The 23399-nt window shown below is 47.6% G+C and overlaps 1 protein-coding gene across 5 annotated transcripts in view; it reads right to left on the reverse strand.

Moving 5' to 3' along the window:
- Positions 1–23399, reverse strand: part of DPP6 (dipeptidyl peptidase like 6) — a 547256-nt gene that overhangs the window by 61351 nt on the left and 462506 nt on the right. For all 5 annotated transcript variants that reach the window (XM_064162829.1, XM_064162831.1, XM_064162828.1 and 2 more), the window contains 2 exons: positions 5525–5679; positions 4510–4607 (listed from right to left, as the gene is read on the reverse strand). In XM_064162829.1, the coding sequence (XP_064018899.1) occupies positions 4510–4607; positions 5525–5679 (253 nt within the window). The remainder of the gene's footprint in view (positions 1–4509; positions 4608–5524; positions 5680–23399) is intronic.

The following is a 23399-nucleotide window of genomic DNA, read 5'->3' on the forward strand; positions in this document are numbered from 1 at the left end:
ATGTCTGTCAGGCATTACATTTTATAATATTTCCTTTTTTCCCTCCCTGTAATTTCCACTCCTTCCCTTCACAACCTCCCCTCACAGAAAAGCATGGCATGGGAGAAAATTTGGCAAAGTTGTTCAGAATGAAAGCTCTTTTGAAAAGGATTAGTTATCAAGATTGTCTATTTCCCCAAAAAAATATATGTTTTTCTGTCAGCAGCTTTCCTTTTTTTTTTAAACCCCCCAAAAAATATCCCAATTACCATGGAAAATTTCTGACTGACTTCACTTCTGAAAGGAAAAAAAAAGACCTTGGCATATCTCCACTTTATTTTCAGCTTAATTAATTGTACTAAACTGCTTTGTGCCAGATAAGAAGAAGACCAAGAAGTACCATTCTGTCCATATATCATCTGTGTGAACAGATTGAGCACATTGTAATGCTTCAGATAGGATGGCTCTGTGTGAAGATCCTTATCACCAGCTTCCCCTGCTCCTTTGGAACTCCCTTCTGTAACTGAACAGTGCATCCTTCTTGCCTGCTTTAATGAAGTGTTATCAGACTAATCCTCTCCTTTCAGCAAACATATGCAGAGTGAAAATGCCCCCCTAGTGCTCTAGCAGCACTGCTTACATCATGCCCTAGGGATGCCAATTGCCATGGTTATGATGAAATAGGCAGAGGCTAATTAATTATGATCTATTTTGCATCATTTTGCAGGATTGATTGAACTAAATAAATGACAGCCACTGCAGACTTAACTAAGTTCAAAGGGAAGAGGAGTTTCACAGAATCATAGAATTAACCAAGCTGGAAAAGACCTCTAGGATCACTGAGCCCAACCAATCACCTAACTCTTCTAATTAACTAAACCATGGCAGTAAGTGCCTTATGGAGCAGAGCTGGAGGTGGGGAGAGTCAGCCTGGATGTGAGGAGGAAATTGTTGAGCATGAGAGTGGTGAGAGGCTGGAATGGGTTGCCCAGGGAGGTGGTTGAGGCCCCATGGCTGGAGGTGTTTAAGGCCAGGCTGGATGAGGCTGTGTCCAGGGTGATCTAGGGTAGAATGTCCCTGGCCATGGCAGGGGGGCTGGAACTGGCTGATCCTTGTGGTCCTTTCCAACCCTGACTGATTCTATGATTCTATGACTCTATAACCATATAGAAAAATCTATTAACAACACTTGTTCTGGGAGGGATTTTGTGTTTCTGTATTACTTTTAACTTGTATATAACTGTAAATATTTGTGTAAATTTTATATATATATAATCATAGAATCAAAAAGGTTAGAAGAAGCCTCCAAGAGCATCCAGTCCAACCTAGCACCCAGCCCTAGTCAATCAACCAGACCATGGCACTAAGTGCCTCAGCCAGGCTTGGCTTCAACACCTCCAGGCACAGAGACTCCACCACCTCCCTGGGCAGCCCATTCCAATGCCAATCACTCTCTCTGCCAACAACTTCCTCCTAACATCCAGCCCAGACTTCCCCTGGCACAACTTGGGGCTGTCCCTTTGTTCTTTCATTGCTTGCCTGGCAGAAGAGATCAACCCCACCTGGCTGCAGCCTCCCTTCAGGTAGTTGTAGACAGCAATGAGGTATGAATAATGAGGCAATAATAATATCTGCTTGTAAATTGTGCTAAGCTGAAAATACAGCTTCATTCCTTAACTTCCAGCTGGCTGAGTCTAGTCTGAGTGGTTTCATCCCAAACCATCACAGATGAGTATACTGGGATCCTGAATTGCTCTCTGTCTTGTACAGGTATGAAGTGGCATTTTTGAAGGGCAAGTGAATTTCTGCCCATTAGCTTTGGTCAGAAGTCCTGCAGCCTTGGCTGAAAGAATGGATTTAGAGTGTTTTAGAGTTACTCAGTAAAAACATGTTCTGAGGCTGACACTAGCTTTCCTAGCAAAGAATGACAACTCTCACCAGAAATGGCTTTGTATCCTCTCATCAGATGACTGCACAGCCTATCCACCATATATATGGTATCTATGTACCATGCACAACAAAGATCACCCCTGCACCCTCCCCTGTCCTCTAAGATCACAGTATCACCAAGGTTGGAAGAGACCTCATAGATCATCAAGTCCAACCCTTTACCACACAGCTCAAGGCCAGACCATGGCACCAAGTGCCACGTCCAGTCCTGCCTTGAACAGCTCCAGGGACGGCGACTCCACCACCTCCCCGGGCAGCCCATTCCAGTGTCCAATGACTCTCTCAGTGAAGAACTTTCTCCTCACCTCCAGCCTAAATTTCCCCATTAGCTGTGTGCTGTACCTTTGTTTTTATTGGTACTGGAATTAGAGATCCAGAACTCTAACTGAGCCATCAGGAAAAGAGCCAGGTTGAACACAGATGTTGGTTGGATGCTGCTAGACTAAGAAGTGCTGAGCCTGGGCCACCCTGTAGCACTACATTTGGAGGGGTGTCTGTGGATACTTCTGGCCTGCCATAAATCTATTTTGAGCTTACATCACAATGATGGAAATCTGGATGTGGTTTCTAATCTCTGGGCTTTGCAGGGGGGAGTGCCATGCATTATCTAAAGCTCCTTTTCTCCTGATCATCATGATCTTCCTTTCAGAAGTTCAGAAAGCTCACTGAATCACATGCTGAAATTCGAGTCAAGCTGTGAATCTATTGCTGAACACAGACTTAAGCACTTCATTAAAACCCAGTGTCTAAGTATCTGGCTGAATTGTAGGTCATCTTCTAATATCCACTTGCTGCAAAACTGGCAAAGAGCTTTCCCTTTTGTTTTTTAAGGAAAACTGGGCAGTGTATTTGCACAAAGTCCACCTGGTTTCATCCCTGTGTTCACACCATGAAGCAGAGAGTTCGTGTTTAGGTGTTACAGGGTTGCCACCTGTCTGCTTCATGGTCTTTCATATTGGCTGCAGACAATCATAGAATGGTTTAGGTTGGAAGGGGACCTCAAGGATCAGCCACTTCCAACCCCCTGCCACAGGCAGGGACACCTCCCACTAGAACAGGTTGGTCAAGGACTCATCCAACCTGACCTTGAACATCTCCAGGGAGGTTGTGGAGCACAGAGGCACCCAACGTGATCTTTGATCACGTTGGGTGCCTCTGTGCTCCACAACCTCCCTGGGCAACCTGTGCCAGTGTCTCACCACCCTCACTGCAAACAATCCTTTGAATCTCCCATTACCCATTGTCCTGTCCTTACAAGACCTTGTCAATAGTCCCTCCCCAGCCTTCTTGTAGGTCCCCTTCAGATACTGGAAGGCCACTATTCCCTCTACAGTGTGCATTGATGTGTTCTTAGGGTGCAGACAACATTCCCTCTACAGTGTGCACTAGATGTGTTCTTAGGGTGCAGACAACATTCCCTCTACAGTGTGCACTGATGTGTTCTTAGGGTGCAGACAGCATTCTCTCTACAGTGTGCACTGATGTGTTCTCAGGGTGCAGACAACATTCTCTCTACAGTGTGCACTGATGTGTTCTCAGGGTGCAGACAACATTCTCTCCACAGTGTGCACTGATGTGTTCTTAGGGTGCAGACAACATTCCCTCTACAGTGTGCACTGATGTGTTCTTAGGGTGCAGACAACATTCCCTCTACAGTGTGCACTGATGTGTTCTTAGGGTGCAGATAACATTCCCTCTACAGTGTGCACTGATGTGTTCTTAGGGTGCAGACAACATTCCCTCTACAGTGTGCACTGATGTGTTCTTAGGGTGCAGATAACATTCCCTCTACAGTGTGCACTGATGTGTTCTTAGGGTGCAGACAACATTCCCTCTACAGTGTGCACTGATGTGTTCTTAGGGTGCAGACAATATTCCCTCTACAGTGTGCACTGATGTGTTCTTAGGGTGCAGACAACATTCCCTCTACAGTGTGCAGACAACATTCCCTCTACAGTGTGCACTGATGTGTTCTTAGGGTGCAGACAACATTCCCTCTACAGTGTGCATTGATCATAGAATCAACCAGGTTGGAAGAGACCTCCAAGATCATCCAGTCCAACCTATCACCCTGCCCTATCCAATCAACTAGACCATGGCACCAAGTGCCTCATCCAGTCTTTTCTTGAAGACCCCCAGGGATGGTGCCTCCACTACCTCCCTGGGCAGCCCATTCCAATGGGAAATCACTCTCTCTGTGAAGAACTTCTTCCTGATGTGTTCTTAGGGTGCAGACAACATTCCCTCTACAGTGTGCACTAGATGTGTTCTTAGGGTGCAGACAACATTCCCTCTATAATGCCCACTGATGTGTTGTTAGGAATCTGGGGGCATTCTGACAGGTTCTCTATAAATCACCACACCTTGAGGCCAGTCTGCATCACAGTCACTCAGAGTAAAAAAAACCCAACAATATTCCATCAAAAACAACTAAGACAAATGATGTGAACAATTTTAAGCAGATTTACACAGAATGAAACTCACTGACAGCAACAGAGAAAGGCACAATAAAAGGATGTTGAAAAAGGTCAGAGTCTAAGAGAACTGGGGGCCAGTATCCCCAGGTGAGAAAGCACCTACCTCATTCTCTGATCATCTGGGGGAGTCATTTCCAGGTCGTGGGTAGGTCCATTCAGACCAATCACATGCAAAGAAATGGTTGGATTTTCCATTCCAGCCTGGATTATAAAACAAGAATAAATTAGCACACCTTATACAACACAAAATGCATTTCCATTTTATGGGGTTGTGGACTGGACCTGCTGTGATCATTCCCAGGGAGACTGGAACTTTATTGATGCAGCACAGAGCTGTGAATAGGTTGGGTAGGAGGCACAATCAGGAGGTAATTTTACTTGGGACAACTTTAGCCTTGGTAAAATCTCTGTTTTTCATGGCAGCTAGAAGTACTGCCTAACAGCATGGTAGTAGATATAATAAAAGATTGATTCACTTTGTGTTGCAGAAAAGGCATCCCCTGCTGCCCAAAGCTCTTCACAAAGCCTGTGTCTGTGGATAACTCTCCTGTTAAATTATGGTTCAGTTTGGACCAACATGTGAGGCCTCAGGTGACCCAGACACCTAGAGCTGACTGCAGCACAGTCTGCATCCTTTACAGGAGAAAACCCCAGTGACACCAGCAGAAATACCAGTAGAGATCTAGCACTGTGTTCTAGTGAATCATAGAATCAAGCACATTGGAAGAGACCTCCAAGCTCATCCAGGCCAACCTAGCACCCAGCCCTGGCCAATCAACCAGACCATGGCACCAAGTGCCCTATCCAGGCTTTGCTTCAACACCTCCAGGCATGGTGACTCCACCACCTCCCTGGGCAGCCCATTCCAATGCCAATCACTCTCTCTGACAACAACTTCCTCCTCACATCCAGCCTAGACCTGCCCTGGCACAACTTGAGACTGTGTCCCCTTGTTCTGTTGCTGGTTGCCTGGCAGAAGAGCCCAACCCCACCTGGCTACAACCTCCCTTCAGGTAGTTGTAGAGAGCAATGAGCTCTGCCCTGAGCCTGCTCTTCTCCAGGCTAAAGAAAGAGGTGGTTGACAGAAGAACAGGACTATAGGCTTTACTTTCCCTTACCTTTGGATAATGATAGGTCTTAACAGTAGGGTAGAGGCTGCTGGTGTATACTGGGATCTCCATGGTGGGCACTCGGGAGGCATTAATCGTTGCATATGCTAACCTGGTGCCATCAGGAGACCACCAATGAGCAATGTGAGTCTTCAAGATCTCCTCTAATTAAAAAAGAAAAAGAGAACAGAAATAAAGGTTATTGGACATAACTGATTAGTTAGCAGTAAATGGAATGGCCTAGGTGTGACAATCCCAGGCTAAGCACAGCACAGGGAGGATGCCACAGGAATATCAATTTAAAATACTCATTAAATCACACCACAGCCACAAATGAACACAGCTGATAACAATTACTCTAAATATATAGGTTATTGAGCATAATTATCTTGCTGAAGAAACATCAATTAGTACACATATTCACGAGAGCACAAAGGGCCCTGCTACACCTGCTGTGTGTCCTGCAGGACATGTGGACAGCCACATGAGCATGTGCAGGCAGTGCCTACCTGCCTGATGGGAGCTGGGAGTCCCTCATGCTAAGAGAGAACTGCAGTGACTGAGCTTCAGATCCCCCCACAAAGAGGTCCCACAGTCATGCCAGACACATATCAATGGATCCAAACAGCACTTGTACAGGATCACAGCATGTTAGGGGTTGGAAGAGACCCAGAGAGACCATCAAGTCCAACCCCCTGCCAGAGCAGGACAATACTAAGATATGAGTGCTTCAGCTACAGTGCAAATCCCCCTAAGCTCTGCTGCCACTTGGAAATAAACAGACCCAGCAGTTTGCTGTCAGTTATGCAATGCTGGGGGTTTGAAACACTTTCCAAGACACCAGAGACTTGGATACCACCTGGGCTGCTATCCCCATTTCAGTTTCCAAATCACTTTTGCAAAGCAAGCCAGGGTCAGAGGCTGATCATATAGGCTGGATGTTAGGAAGAAGTTCTTCACAGAGGAGTGATTTCCCATTGGAATGGGCTGCCCAGGGAGGTGGTGGAGGCACCGTCCCTGGAGGTGTTCAAGAAAGAACTGGATGAGGCACTTAGTGCCATGCTCTAGTTGACTGGATAGGGCTGGGTGATAGGTTGGACTGGATGATCTTGGAGGTCTCTTCCAATCTGGTTGATTCTATGATGATGATGATTTTTACCACTGAAGTTTGGGATTACAGAGTTTTTGCTTGAAAGATGTAGCTGCAGTTGGAAAGGGTACTCCTGTTTCTGTGAACACATCCAGACTGGCTTTCAGAGTCTCCTGGGAGGGAGATCCCATGGCCTCTCTAGGCAGTCTGTCCCAGGGCTCTGTCACCATCACTGTGAGGAAGTTTCTCCTCATGCTGAGGTGAAACCTTTTATGTTGAAGTCTGTGCAAAGGTCCTGAGCAGACTGCAGGTCTGAGGGACTCTGCTTTGGGCAAAAGGCTGGACTACACCATCATAGAATCAACCAGGTTGGAAGAGACCTCCAAGCTCAGCCAGTCCAACCTAGCACCCAGCCCTAGCCAAGCAACCAGACCATGGCACTAAGTGCCTCAGCCAGGCTTGGCTTCAACACCTCCAGCCACGGCGACTCCACCACCTCCCTGGGCAGCCCATTCCAATGCCAATCACTCTCTCTGCCAACAACTTCCTCCTCACATCCAGCCTAGACCTCCCCTGCCACAACTTGAGACTGTGTCCCCTTGTTCCCTTTCTGCTTGCCTGGCAGCAGAGCCCAACCCCACCTGGCTACAGCCTCCCCTCATGTAGCTGTAGACAGCAATGAGCTCTGCCCTGAGCCTCCTCTTCTGCAGGCTGCACCCCCCCAGCTCCCTCAGCCTCTCCTCACAGGGCTGTGCTCCAGGCCCCTCCCCAGCTTTGTTGCCCTTCTCTGGACACCTTCCAGCACCTTAACATCTCTCTTGAATTGAGGAGCCAGTTGTCATTCTTCGAGAAGAAATCAACCACAACATTCTGGAGCACAGCCCTGTGAAGGAGAGGCTGAGGGAGCTGGGGGTGTGCAGCCTGCAGCAGAGGAGGCTCAGGGCAGAGCTCAATGCTCTCTACAACTACCTGAAGGGAGGTTGTAGCCAGCTGGGGTTTCTGCCGTGCAACCAGCAACAGAACAAGGGGACACAGTCTCAAGCTGTGCCAGGGCAGGTTCAGGCTGTATATTAGGAAGAAGCTCTTTCCAGAGAGAGTGATTGGCATTGGAATGGGCTGCCCAGGGAGGTGGTGGCATCACCATCCCTGGAGGTGTTAAAAAGGAGGCTGGATGAGGCACTTAGTGCTATGGTTTAGTTAATTACATAGTGTTGGATGAAAGGTTGGACTCAATGACCTCAGAGGTCTTTTCCAACCTGGTTAATTCTGTGATCCTGTGAAAGATGCCAACACAAGCATGCCACAGTTCAAGGAGGTAAGGTGAAAACCAGATTGCCACAGTAAGAAACTATTTGGAAGACTGGCAGAACCTAATTCTCATTAAACACAAATTCAAACTTTTAATTTCTCACTCTTTTTTCTTACCATTTAACAGCCTTTATTGCAAAGATGACTTCAGCTTATAGATATCCAGAGAAGCCATAAAATTCACTCTTTGTCCAAAGTGTCTCCAGTTACTGACATTTGGAAGGCACCAGGTTGGCTTTTTAAACCTCTCATTTTGCAAAAGGCAATAATGTAATCCATTTTCATTAAGAGGCTGAATATCACATGAGTCATTCCTATTTAAACCACAGCAGAAGGGCTTACATACACTGCACAGATTGATGGGCAGGAAGACAGGTCCCATTACTTTAATGTGAGAACAAGAATTAAAGAGTCTGCAGAGTGTTCCCAAGCCTTCACCCACCACTGAAGCCCTGCTGTACAAGTTCAAGCAGCTCCAACTTCTGCTGTTATCATTGGAATGAGGCTTTGCAGAGTTCAGATCCACCATGTTTGCACACTACCCTGGGATGACCTCTTGATCCAACCAGCATGTCCCTCTGGTCTGATGAGCAGAAACTCATCCAAACCTGTTTTATTTCTTTAAGAACAAGCAAACCCCAAACCTGTTTTCATAGAATCATAGAATCATCCAGGCTGGAAGAGACCTCTAAGCTCATCCAGTCCAACCTAGCACCCAGCCCTGGCCAACCAACCAGACCATGGCACTAAGTGCCTCATCTAGTCCTTTCTTGAACACTTCCAGGGATGGCAACTCCACCACCTCCCTGGGCAGGCCATTCCAATGCCAATCACTCTCTCTGTGAAGAACTTCCTCCTAACATCCAGCTTAGACCTCCTCCAGCACAACTAGAATCCTAGAATGGTTTGGGTTGGAAAGGACCCCAAATATTTACTTCCAACCCCCCTGCCATGGGACACCTTTCACTAGACCAGGTTACTCAAAGCCTCATCCAGGTTGGCATTAAGCACCACCAAGGAAGTGTTTTATTTCTTTAAGAACAAACAAACCAAACCAACCAACCAACACCCAACAAACCAAACTTGGAGGAGCAATCCTTGGACAATTATATTTATCAAATGGACACTTTTGTTACTCTGGATTTGTGTGATGGCTTGAGATAAAATTCAACCTACCATTAGAGAGGAAGCAAAAGAAAATCACCCTCAGTAGTTACACCTTCTACAAACAGACATTTCCATGAAGAATTAATGTGCTAAGTGAGGTTTCATAAAGGCACAGTCTCAAGTTGTGCCAGGGGAGGTCTAGGCTGGATGTTAGGAAGAAGTTGTTGGCAGAGAGAGTGATTGGAATTGGAATGGGCTGCCCAGGGAGGTGGTGGAGTCACTATGCCTGGAGATGTTGAAGAAAAGCCTGGCTGGGGCACTTGGTGCCATGGTCTGGTTGATTGGCCAGGGCTGGGTGCTAGGTTGGGCAGGATGAGCTTGGAGGTCTCTTCCAACCTGCTTGATTCTATGTCTTAGCAAATTTCAGATACTGACAGGACAAAGTAACTCTGGCAAAAGTGCTTTGCTGCTTGGTCCCACCTGTTGTGTGCACATTTAAAAGATACTGCTTTTGACTTTTAGATTGGATGCTCATTAAAGAGCTAATTAAGAGTATAAAGAAAAAAAAAGGGAGTAAAAATGGTTGGCAGAAGAATCCCTGACATTTTAACATTAATTAGGAATGACTTTATTCAGCAAACATTTTCTCCAGGATCTCAGATTTAATGAAGCAGCTCTGATGAAAGTCACATGCCAGGAAAGGCTCTAGCACAGGTTTTGTGGGCCTCTGTTAATGAGATTTAATTGCATGAACCTTTGCCTTGAAACAAAGCCAGGACCTTGTCGTTATGAGAGAGATCAGTTAGTTTTAACAAAGCAGGGAACATTCTTATGAAGTATAAAATGCTTTAATACCAGAAAGTTTCAGCTGAAACTAAAAGTTTGCAGACATTTTGCTCCTGGGGACTCTTTGCAATTGCATTTACCACCTGTGCAGAACATGAGCTGCATTCAATGCTCTTGAGTCAGTTCAGAATCACAGAATCAACCAGGTTGGAAAAGACCTCCAAGCTCATTCAGTCCAACCTAGCACCCATCCATAGCCAAGCGACCAGACCATGGCACCAAGTGCCCCAGCCAGGCTGGGACAGTGACTTCACCATCTGCCTGGGCAGCCCATTCCAATGCCAATCACTCTCTCTGACAACAACTTCCTCCTCACATCCAGCCTAGACCTCCCCTGGCACAACTTGAGGCTGTGTCCCCTTCTTCTGTTGCTGGTTGCCTGGCAGAAGAGAACAACCCCACCTGGCTACAGCCTCCTTTCAGGTAGTTGTAGATAGCAATGACATAGCATGTAGATAGCATGTGTAGTTGCCTTAACAGTGATACTGCCTGTCCAGATGTGGGGGCACATAAACCCCTTCTTCAGGAGAAAGCAATCAGTGAAAGACTGTTCCTCTTCAGCCTTTAACTGCTAACATCATCTCAATATAGAAGGTTCAGGAAAAAAAAAAACAATAAATGCAAACCCAAATCTAACCTTTTCCAAGACAAATTGACTCACAGATCCATCCTGCAGTTAATCCTTGGTATAAATTATGAATGTATTTTTTTTTAATTAGTATTCAAAAATCAGGGAAATTCCCAGGGATTCTTAGGCTTTTAGGCTGACAGGAATTAACTGCACAGAATTAAACAGTTTAAACAATCAGGACTTGGAGAACAGGAACATGAAAACAGGCAAATTCTAGCTGTGCTCGTGGAGTCTTGGTGTTCACTCCAGCAGAGGTACTCACGATGCTTTGGTCCCTGAGTAAGCCTCCTGTATCAAAGACACGTTCAGACTCATGCTAACGATCCCAGGCTAGCATACAAAATGTCCCAGGCAGGAGAAGGAGCTGCTGCTCAGCCACTAGTGTTAGCTGCAACACGTGGCTGCCTTTAACGGGACACACACGATGAGAGGCAGGAAGGCTCCGTGCTGAATGCAGGATGCAGACAGGCTGGATGCAGAAAGGTGGTTTCCAAATCATCTCCCTTTAAATACTTCCTTTTGAAAACCCAACTGGCCAATAGGCACTAGCACCATCGTTCTGGCCAATGCATTCAAAGCTTCCTGCCTCCTTTGACCATGCAGGCACATTGAGGGCAGCATAAGACACCTGACAGGTGGTGTTAAGCCCTCTAGCCCTCAAGGCTTTGCTGGGGTCAAACCCTTATTGATTGCTCATCTAACTCAACTCCCAGACCCCACAAGAGGAGGAGGAGAGCAAGGGTTAAACCAGCCTGGCAGGATTTATGCCCTACCAGGACATGCAGTGAAGCAGGAGATGCTCTGGAGAGCTGAATGGCTATGTCCACCTTTGGTGAAACTCCTTGTGCTAGACAAATGAGCTGCCCTTAACAACTGCAGGTCATCAACTCCAAAGAAATAACTTCCATTTATGCCAGCTGAGGAGGTGGACTTGCAGACCCAGCAGAAAGGGTTTTTAACTGCATCTGGAAAAGCAGAAGCTTTCTGCAGCTCAAGAAGCCAAAATGAGGCTGTAATGGGTAGAGGCACTTAGGTTTTCTCTATTAAATAGATCAATTTATTTCATACTATTAAAATCCCCTCTTTGTTCCAGACATTGCATTTTCTTCTTGAGGAGAAAATCAAAACAGTATTGTTAATGTTGTGCCCACAGAAGACAAAGATGGAAAGCAAATTGATTCTTCTCACAGTAGGTGCAGATACATGCACACACACACACACACACACACAAACATATCTAGTTCTCTGTCAATAGGCTCATTAATTTCAGGATATTTCAATTTTTACCCAGAGAATGCTACAAGATTTTGTCTGCCAGGGGCAACATCTCCTTCTGTGTTATTTATTGCTGATGTGGTAAATGGCAGCAATTCCAGGAACCGCAATCAAAGGAGGGTTTTTTTGTGCCATGTCTTGTAGGTGATGCTCAAATGATTAAGTATCTGGTGTGCTGCTGGTAATAAAAAGGAATTGGAAACAAAATGAAATTAAAGCCCAACATAAAGGCCATGGCTTGCATTAGGAAAGAAGACTCAAAAGAAGTTGTCAGTAGGAAGCATCAAAAAAACATAAGAGGAAGAGAGATCAGAGAACAGAGGAGGGGGGGTCTAGGAAAGGAGAAAACAAAGACTTCTGAGACAGAGGAAACCCCAAGGGTTCTCATGGAAACATCAAATAAATACAAATGCTTATTTGACAGCTGCCATCTGTTTTAAAATCAATTACTAGATCATCTCAAACCACCAACCACACGTCCAAATCGATTACTACTGCATAGTTTGAAGGCAACTCTTTTCACCCTGTTAGGGAAAACACATTCTTCATACTGGCCTCCACTGACATGTGTTTCAGGGCTGGCTTTAGAAGAACTCCATCTTTCATACCCAGCCAAGCAAATCTTTCTCTCAGTTGCTGCAGTGTGCATCTCCTCTGCCTTAGACCAAGTCATTTTAATAGGTATAAAATGGGTGTGAAAGTATTGATGTGTATGCAAATGGCAGAAAACTATTTCCACACTTTCCTGTGTTGACATTACTTTGTGCTGATGTCAGCAGCAGCCCTGCAGCACTATTGATTTCAGTGGAATTCATCCTCCTTCTCAGCTGTGCAATTGAGGTTGGGGGGGGGGGGGAGGGGGGGAGGAATAAAAGCCTTTTTGCAAGGCCACGAAACAATTCAACAACCTTTTGTAGAAGAAGAAAGCATTTCTTGGCAGACCTCAACCTGCAGGTTCAGCCTGATCCCACAGTCTCTCTGTGAGGATGACAACTGTTCTCAGGGTGTTTGTGCAGTTGTCCAAAGGATCCTGAAGGAATCATACAGTCAACCAGGTTGGACGTGACCTGCAACATCATCCTGTCCCACCTAGCATCCAGCCCCATCCATCAGTTAGACCAAGGCACTAAGTGCCCCAGCCAGGCTTTGCTTCAACATCTCCAGGCACAGCAACTCCACCACCTCCCTGGGCAGCCCATTCCAATGCCAATCACTCTCTCTGACAACAACTTCCTCCTAACATCCAGCCTAGACCTGCCCTGGCACAACTTGAGACTCTGTCCCCTTATTCTGTTGCTGTTTGTCTGGCAGCAGAGCCCAACCCCACTTAGCTAATATGCCTTACATCCATGCAAAGCTCTATTCACCAGAGGGAAGATGGAGATAGCTCCACAGGAAAACCTCATTCTCTGTTCCTGCCAAAGTTTACTTCATTGTCATTCTCTTGTGCCACAGCAAATAAAGAAGATAGCAGTAGAAGTCTCACTAAAATATCTCTTCCTTCATTAGAGCCATTGCCTGGCAGAAGAGCCCAACCCCACCTGGCTACAGCCTCCCTCCAGGTAGTTGCAGACAGCAATGAGCTCTGCCCTGAGCCTCCTCTGCTGCAGGCTGCACACCCCCAGCTCCCTCAGCCTCTCCTCACAGGGCTGTGCTCCAGGCCCCTCCCCAGCCTTGCTGCCCTTCTCTGGACACCTTCCAGCACCTCAACATCTCTCTTGAATGGAGGAGCCCAGAACTGGATACAGCACTCAAGGTGTGGCCTGAGCAGTGCTGAGCACAGGGGCAGAATAACCTCCCTTGTCCTGCTGGCCACACTGCTCCTGACATAAGCCAGGATGCCACTGGCTCTCCTGGCCACCTGAGCACACTGCTGGCTTGCATTGCTCATCCATTTATTTCCACTCAAAATACAGATCCTCCTCTGCCCCTGTCAGCAACAACTTATGAAGAATAAAATACTACTCAGTTTCACAGTGCTTTTGAGGGTGTGCTTTAGGCAGCACATTTAAATACCAAATCCTCCATCCATAGAGCTCACCAGCTGATGGCAGCAGCACTATGCCACAGTGGAGCCAAAGAGATGCAGGCAAGCAGCTCCCGTGTGTCTGGCAGCCACAAGAAGGTGGCAGCCCCTCATCCTTGGGAAAGGAGCCCAGGCAGAAGATTTGCATCAAGCACATGGAAGGTGTGGGCTGAAAGTGTCATCATTAATATCCCCTTAGTCATGCAGTTTAATTGCTTGAGCATGTGTTGCTTCCTGCCTGTGCAGCCTTGCAGCCCCCTGCTCATGCAGCACATGGTGTTGAGTCAGTGGGTGAGGGTTTGGCCAATGCCTTCTGCTTCCCCATGCCTAGGTGCTGAGGAGCTGGAGAAAAGCTAACTTCATCAGGATGGTTCACTCCAGGCACTGAGGATAACCCTGTGGGACTCTTCATGTGTTCCGTGTGGGCAAGGTTGTGCCTTGCCTCCACATCTCTTACGTGGGCCCCAGAACTGTTGCATAGCCTGAGTGAAGCCCAAGCTTGGCAAACAGGCAAACCCCACAGCATCTGAAGGGAAATGGGCTGTGGCCCATCTTTGTTTCTGCAAGATGAAGGTGGCTCTGTGTAACAAGAGCACAAGCTGCAGCAGAAGGTATGTCACTGCTGGTTGCTCTCTGATACCAACCAAGTAAGGCTGCCAGAGGGAAAAACACAAGGATAAAGCATAAACAACACCCAGCAGAGCACACCAGAGGGAATGCTGCAAAGCAGCCTGGCCAAATCCTGACCACTCCAACTTGGACTCCTGACTCATAGTTCCAACTACCAGCAGTAGCCACCACTGTTTTTCCTGAGGGCACTCTTTAGGACACCTCTCCCCAAGGAGCAGGACCAAGATCATGTGAGGATGGCATCAAGCTGCTAACAGACAGAAGAGGCTTTCTGGGGCTGCTCATCTCACCCACATCAAACCTGCTGGTTTAATGCTTGTGCTTTGTGCTTTTCCCCTGGTCCATTGATTCTTCTGATTTGTTGTGTTTCCAACACTAAAGGATCCTGTGGTTGTGGTATGAGTCAGGGCACTGGGGTGCTGTTTACAAGGTTATTGACAAGTTACTGCCAGATATTCTTTGGTGTCTGAGTGCTTGGAGGCTTCAAAATGCTAGTGGTATTGACTGCCAACCTGATCTTGTCTTCAGGTGCATCCCAGCAGCTCCTACCAGAATACACATAGGAGGCTGCAGTAACTGAGAAACCAGGAGTGTTTAAAATCTCCCTCACTCACCCAGGGGCATTTGATGAAATGTAAACACCCAACCAAGCAGATGCACACAAGTGTTTGATGTCATCTGGGAACACAGGCAGATTCATAGAATCATAGAACCATAGAATCAACCACGTTGGAAGAGACCTCCGAGCTCATCCAGTCCAACCTAGCACCCAGCCCTATCCAGTCAACCAGACCATGGCACTAAGTGCCTCATCCAGTCTTTTCTTGAACACCTCCAGGGATGGTGACTCCACCACCTCCCTGGGCAGCCCATTCCAATGCCAATCACTCTCTCTGCCAGGAACTTCCTCCTAACACCCAGCCTAGACCTGCCCTGGCACAACTTGAGACTGTGTCCCCTTTATTCTGTTGCTGGCTGCCTGGCAGAAGAGCCCAACCCCACCTGGCTACAGCCTCCCTCCAGGTAGTTGTAGACAGCAATGAGCTCTGCCCTGAGCCTCCTCTGCTGCAGGCTGCACACCCCCAGCTCCCTCAGCCTCTCCTCACAGGGCTGTGCTCCAGGCCCCTCCCCAGCCTTGCTGCCCTTCTCTGGACACCTTCCAGCACCTCAACATCTCTCTTGAATCGAGGAGCCCAGAACTGGACACAGCACTCAAGGTGTGGCCTGAGCAGTGCTGAGCACAGGGGCAGAAGAACCTCCTTTGTCCTGCTGCCCACACTGCTCCTGAGCCAGCCCAGGATGCCATTGGCTGTCTTGGCCACCTGGGCACTGCTGCCTCATCTTCAGCCTATTCTGTACCAGTACCCCCAGATCCCTTTTCTTCCTGGCTGCTCTCAGCCACTCTGCCCCCAGCCTGTAGTGCTGCTTGGAGTTGTTGTGGCCAAAGTGTAGAACCCTGCACTTGGCCTTGTTAAATCTCATCCCACTGGCCTCTGCCCACACATCCAGCCTGGCCAGGTCCCTCTGCAGGGCTCTCCTACCTTCCAACAGCTCCACACCTGCTCCTAGCTTGGTGTTAGCTGCAAACTCACTGATGCTGGACTCAATCCCCTGGTCCAGATCATCAATAAAGATGTTGAACAGGACTGGGCCCAGCACTGATCCCTGGGGCACACCACTGGTGCCAGCTGCCAGCTGGATGTGGCACCATTCACCACCACTCTCTGGGCCCAGCTCTCCAGCCAGTTCTTGATCCATATCAGAGTGAATCTGTCCAAGCCATGAGCTGCCAGCTGTGCCAGGAGCTTGTTGTGGCAGACAGTGTCAAAGGCTTTGCTGGAGCCCAGGTAGACTCCATCCACAGCCTGCCCCACATTCACCAGGCAGGTAAGCTGATCCCAAAAGGAGGTGTAATAATGACTGAATTATGACAGCAGAAACACTTCCCAGAGCCCACATTGTCAGACACTCCTGTTCCTAACACGACAGAGAGCAAACAGAGGCAGAACACCCAACAGCAGTGGCACACTTCTGTATAAAGCATCCTAAGAACCTATTTTTCCATCATCTGGCATAAACACAGCCTGCTGTCAGCTCTCCATGGAAGCCTGCTAGCTAGAGGCACTAAATCTGGAGAAGCTTTGCCTGGCAAAAGTAGGCTGAGCAATTTGCACTGCATCTCATTGCTGTGGGTAAATGTTCACTGCGAGGACATACTGTCCCTCTTCAGCTGCTAAGGACCTAGACAAGAGAGAACTCATGTTGCCCAACTGACTGAATGCAGAAGGGTTTCTTAGAGTCATAGCTTTTTTTTTTTCCCCTTGCCTTCTTTTTATTTCCTCCTCTCTTGTGTCACCAAACAGGTTGCTCTGACTGGAAACACAACTGGCTCATCTGTGCAAGGCAGTGAGACAAACCGAGGCGTTCATTATGTGCTGAATATTCCTCTATTCAAACCTGCTCAAGTAGCTTCCACTTCCCCTTTCATTTAAATTAAAATGTACAGATTCTTCCCAGCTAATCTATGGCTTTTGTGATAGCAGGAAGATGGACAGCCAGCCTTGACACAAGGGATCCACTTCAACAGCTACAGACATAGCTAGAAAGTTAGCGATCACAAACCCCTCTGAATTTGGCTATCAAAAATTCATGAGATGATTGCACTAGTTCAAGAGCACAAGTGCCCCAAAGCAAGCCTTTTAATGTTTAATAAAGAAATATCAGAGGGGAAAAGATTGAACAGCCTGACATTGCTACTTGAAGAACTTGATTCTTCCACCCCACGGACTGCTATCAGCTCATGGTGCAACCTGTCTCTCACATAAATTGCTTGCATGATTGATACACCCTGAGCAGCACCTGCTAGGCACCTAGCAGCAGAGCTAATAGACCTCAGTTAAGACTGCAAAATACAGTTCTGCTTTAGCAAGTGGGAACTGTGGCACACTGAAGTTAGTTCAGCTCCAAATTTCTTACCCAGCTTAAACTGCTGTAGTCACTGAACAGACATTAAAAAGCCACTCAGAGTTTATATTGCCCTGCTATGGTGAGAGTTGTAGAATCAAAGGAGAGAGTCATAGAATCAACCAGGTTGGAAGAGAACTCCAAGCTCATCCAGCCCAACCTAGCACCCAGCCCTGGCCAACCAACCAGACCATGGCACTAAGTGCCCCATCCAGGCTTGGCTTCAACACCTCCAGGGATAGTGACTCCACCACCTCCCTGGGCAGCCCATTCCAATGCCAATCACTCTCTCTGCCAACAGCTTCCTCCTCACATCCAGCCTAGACCTGCCCTGGCACAACTTGAGACTGTGTCCCCTTGTTCTGTTGCTGCTTGCCTGGCAGAAGAGCCCAACCCCACCTGGCTACAGCCTCCCTTCAGGGAGCTGCAGACAGCAATGAGCTCTGCCCTGAGCCTCCTCTGCTGCAGGCTGCACACCCCCAGCTCCCTCAGCCTCTCCTCACAGGGCTGTGCTCCAGGCCTTTCCCCAGCCTTGCTGCCCTTCTCTGGACACCTTCCAGCACCTCAACATCTCTCTTGAATTGAGGGGCCCAGAACAGGATAGGTTGGTCTGGCTGATCTTGGAGGTCTCTTCCAACCTGGTTGATTCTGTGATTCAACGGGACGACCAAGGTAGGTCACCCCAGGTCTTGCTCATGAGCAGGGAGCTGTCAGCGTTTGAGAGCCATGGAGTACTCTGTGCCTTGCCCTGTGACGTGTTCCTCACCACAGGCACTACCCCCACACCTGTCTTTATTTGCTAACATTTTTATTCTTTAATTCATGACCATTTTAATTTCCTTGGAGAGTCCAAAGTTTGTCTCTCTAACGACTGCTGGGTTTACTTTAAAGCCACAATAATTAGGGTTTTCTAATGAGAGTTTTAATTGGATAATAAATTAAATACCAGATGGAGCTACCTATTCATACTGGCAGTGAAATTCCAAAGATTTCTACTATTTTGTTTTGAAATTTTGTTGTAACAATTTGAGTTTTCTACTCCCTGTTGTAACTTGCTGCTAGTAGTTAGTTGCACAGCGATTCCATTATTTTCAACTTCTTCATTTCAGCTGAGCAAAAAAACCTCATCCATAAACCAGCACACAGAAACTTCTGCAAAAAAAAAACCCACCCCAAAATCATAGAAATGTACAAATAAAAACACACACACACAGAGTCATGCAGTGACAACTAAAACAAAGTCTTTGCATGATAGGAACTAAAACTGCCAGGAAAAAAACCACTTATTAAAAATGAATCTCATAGAATCATAGAATCAGTCAGGGTTGGAAGGGACCACAAGGATCATCCAGTTCCAACTCCCCTGCCATGCCCAGGGACACCCTACCCTAGAGCAGGCTGCACACAGCCTCAGCCAGCCTGGCCTTAAACACCTCCAGCCATGGGGCCTCAACCACCTCCCTGGGCAACCCATTCCAGCCTCTCACCACTCTCATGCTCAACAACTTCCTCCTCACCTCCTGGCTGACTCTCCCCACCTCCAGCTTTGCTCCATTCCCCCCAGTCCTGTCACCCCCTGACAGCCTCAAAAGTCCCTCCCCAGCGTTTTTGTAGCCCACTTCAGATCCTGGAAGGCCACAAGAAGGTCACCTGGGAGCCTCCTCTGCTCCAGCCTGCACAGCCCCAGCTCTTTCAGTCTGTGCTCACAGCAGAGCTGCTGCAGCCCTCTGAGCATCCTCCTGGCCCTGCTCTGGACACACTCCAGCATCTCCACAGCCCTCTTGTAATAGAGGCTCCAGAAGTGGCTGCAGTACTCCAGGTGGGGTCTCAGCAAAGCAGAGCAGAGAGGGAGAATCACCTCCCTGGCCCTGCTGGCCACACTTCTCCTGCTGCAGCCCAGGCTCTGGTTGACTTTCTGGCTGCAAGTGCACACTGCTGGCTCCTGTTGAGCCTCTCATCCAGCAGCACCCCCAGGTCCCTCTCCTCAGGGCTTCTCTCCAGCCACTCACTGCCCAGCCTGTAGTTTTGTTTGGGATTGCCTGGACCCAGAGGCAGGGCCCTTCACTTGGTCTTGTTGAACCTCCTGAGGTTGGCTTGTGCCCACCTCTGCAGCCTGTCCAGGTCCCTCTGGCTGGCATCCCTACCCTCCAGCCTGGCTGCTGCACCACACAGCTTGGTGTCATCAGCAAACTCTCTGAGGGTGCACTCAGTGCCTCTGTCCATGGCACAGACAAAAATGCTGAACAAGACTGGTCCCAGGACTGATCTCTGAGGGATGAATATCATAGGAAGTCAATTAAGAATTTTAAGGGGAAAAAAAACAACAAACCAACCCAAGAAATCAAACCTGATTAATTAACTGCAAATTATAAGTATTACTTGGAATTGCATCGCACAGAACAGTATCAAATGACTAATTACCCTGGCCTGCTTTGTTCAAGGATCATGAATGTGCATTTTAATTTACTCTGGAGTCAGCTGAATATGCTGAGAGCCAGCATGTAGAATTTCACAGAAATCACTGGGGATGAGGGAACCTCCTCCATTACCATGCAAGTGGCATGCAGAGAGCTGTAAATGACACAGCTCGCCGTGCTCCTGAGGATGCAGCAGCCACAAAGCCCAACAGACAAGAAATGTAACCCACACCCCACAAATCCCCACCTGCCAAAGACCATTTTGTCTGCTGCTTTTTGCTTATTAAGGGTGGCTTTGGGGGGAAAAAAAACCCCAACCACCACCCTTTTGCTTTCCTTTCTGTTATGGTTTGGGTGTTACACTGAAGAAAAATCACCCAGACTAGACTCAGGCAGTTGGAAGTTGAATGAAGCTTCATACTTACCACCTGCTGGTAAATTATCTTCTTGTACCTTGTGTGCTTAAAGAAACTGCAGTGCAGTCTTAAGTACAAGCCCACAACTGGCCTAACTAATGGATCTAGTGATAGATACTAATTAAAGATCCAGCTTTTGGGTTTCAGTGTAACAGAAAGAAATATAGCAGTGTTGTGCTTGTCTACTAATGACTACTGTGTTCCAAGCAGCCAAATCCACTTGTGATTAATTTTTCTCCTACTTGTAATCAAAATCAGACATTTGCTAAGGAAAACTGTGCAGCCAAGCAACTATTTTGTGCTGTCCTTTTCAAGTGGCCAGCAAAGCAGACTGTTGCCACTAATCTAAGCTTCTACGTTAAAGTAAGGTCAGACAGGAGAAGTGGCTCTTGATCTGCAGGCACATTTTAGCTCCTGCATTGAAGGTATAGGCTAATTTCTCCTCTGAACCATATCTCAGATGTGCTCTCAAATGGATACTTTCTCAGGCCAAACATGGGACAGTGCTGATCAGGGACAGTCCTCGCATGACCCAGGGACATTATTTCGCTGCCACCAAAGCCAAATGCTTTGCGAGCTGCTGTTTGCTGCCAAGCACTCAGTGGGGGTTGCATTTGCAACTTTCACACAGTCCAAACAAATCATTCCTGCAGTGGAACACCAATCCTGGGAGTGGAACAGAAAGGTTGGCTGGCTAAATCCCTGTGTATTCAGTGAGGAACAGTGCTTGGGCTTTGAGCAACATGGCTACACGCATCATGCCACTGCTTTCTTCCTCTCCCAGGGAAAGGAAATGTGCCAGGACTGGAGCTGCAGTGGCTCTTTTGAAGACTCATCGGGGTGAAGGAAAACAAACCACTTGGCTTCTCCACTTTTCCTGCAATTTCCCTTCAGGCTGAGGTGCCATTCAGCAGGGCTCTCCTGTGTGATCCGCTCATTAAAGATAATCTTGGGCCTCGGCACTGAGCAGATCATGTACTACAACACTTTGAAAGAGCAGCTCACAGTAGAAGGAAATTGCTGTTACACCTGCATTTCAGTTTTACCACTCCCACTTCTCATCTGGCACAGCATGCTGTCTGCCAACAGAGCCAGAACAATCCCATTACAGTTATCGCTTCTCCTATTCCAGGTTATTATTCTGCCTTGCATCATTTTATCTCTCCAAAGCACTGAAACATTTCTGAGACGTGCCAGGCTTTCCTGGGTCACTGTTTGCCAGGCCAGCAACCAGTCCAAATTGATCACAGATCACAGATGTCCCACATGCAGGCTTGTGGTACTCTGCCTTGAGCAACATCACATTTGAACTGACTTCAGCATTCCCAAGAGGGCAGCTTTTAAAAGAGCCCTGAACTTGTGAGTGGGCAAAAGGGAACTTCTGGCTCCTTTCACTGTACCAGCAGAAAGGAGTGAAAAAAACCCAAACCCCAAGATAATTTAAGAGCACCATAATGAATCCTTTCCCTCATCAGGCACTGTAACATTGTGGCATGCCTCCGAGGGGCAGCACAGCCTCAGTTATCGCATCCAAAAGCATTAAGCTACTGGGGACAAAGCCCTTCCCGCCTGCCCTGGCTACTGCCAGCCTGCTGGTGATGCTCTGGAATAATATGTTAAGCCTCTGGGTTAGTACAGGTCAGCTCAATAATCAAGGGAAGTTTAATTTTTAAGAAGAGAAATCGAATCATCTAAGCCATCTCTGTGCCTACAGTCTGAGGCAGGGACTGGAAAATCAAAACAAATGCAATAAATAAAATGATCTCCAGATGATTCCCACCCAGCAAGGTCCATTTCCATGTCTGTTTCCAGGCTGCTGCCTTCAATTTTAAAAGCACAATAGCATGAAAACAGAATGGTTTTGCTTTTAGCAGCTGTTTTTCTTCAGTTCTATTTCTTCCCCACTTTCTCAAATGTTCAATCTAACAATAGTGAAAGTCTCCTTTAAAGGACTGCTTTTGAGCTACTTTTATGCATTAGCAATTGATGTTGATTTGATTTTAACACCCACCCCCCCCCCCTGCTATTGTTAAATCAAATACAAGACAATGACTCAACTTCAGAGAGAAGCAAAACTAACGTAGGAGGCAAATGCTTGTGAGTCATATGTGCCATAAGGGAAGGACTGAGGTGATCTGTGTCTGCTTTTGTAAGCTGGGTAAAAGCCCATCAGCCCCTTCAGGGTGCACTAACAAACTGGCAGAGCTGGGGCAGCTAACAGCAGGCATCTGCCTTCTGCTTGCAGGCTGCCCCAAGGGTTGGAAAGGCTCCTGCTGAAACCATGTGGAACCAGCCCAGCCCTTCGGCACAGTGACTCACACAGACACATCACTCCAGGCCTGCAGCTCTCATGCCCTGTGACCAAACCTTGAGGGGACCTAAGAGAACCATAGAATCATAGAATCAACCAGGTTGGAAGAGAGCTCCAGCCCAACCTAGCACCCAGCCCTTTCCAGTCAACCGGACCATGGCACCGAGTGCCTCATCCAGTCTTTTCTTGAAGACCTCCAGGCACGGTGACTCCACCAGCTCCTTGAGCAGCCCATTCCAATGCCAATCACTCTCTGGCAGGAACTTCCTCCTCACATCCAGCCTAGACCTCCCCTGGCACAACTTGAGACTCTGTCCCTTTGTTCTATTGCTGGTTGTCTGGGAGAAGAGCCCAACCCCACCTGGCTACAGCCTCCCTTCAGGCAGCTGCAGACAGCAATGAGGTTACCCCTGAGCCTCCTCTTCTCCAGGCTGCACACCCCCAGCTCCCTCAGCCTCTCCTCATAGGGTTTGTGTGAGGGGTCAGTGCTGGAGGCAATCCCAGGAACGTGTTAAGAACAGCCAGCTGTGGGTTTTCCTGTGATGGTCTGCATTTTATTTGGTGTCTAAGGGCCAAAGTGAGACTCTCACCTCGGTTTTGTGTCCCAGTTTCTCTCTTACCTCATCTCAAAAGCAGGTCAGTCATTGTGCCTAGGTTTTCCTGTTTCTAAAAAGACAGTCATTCATGTTCTACCAGGACATTATGTGGAGTTTTATTAATTGATGATTATGAAAGGCATTAAGATCAAGACAGAATAATTGCCTTAGTGAAGGTCATTACTAGACATGTACCAAGAGACGTGGCTGAACACCACTTGTGATGCTCATTTAATCTCGTTCTTGTATTTCAGCTACAAGTGTGTG

This window comes from Pogoniulus pusillus, chromosome 23 (genome assembly GCF_015220805.1).
Source record: "Pogoniulus pusillus isolate bPogPus1 chromosome 23, bPogPus1.pri, whole genome shotgun sequence".
Classification (NCBI taxonomy): Eukaryota; Metazoa; Chordata; class Aves; order Piciformes; family Lybiidae; genus Pogoniulus; species Pogoniulus pusillus.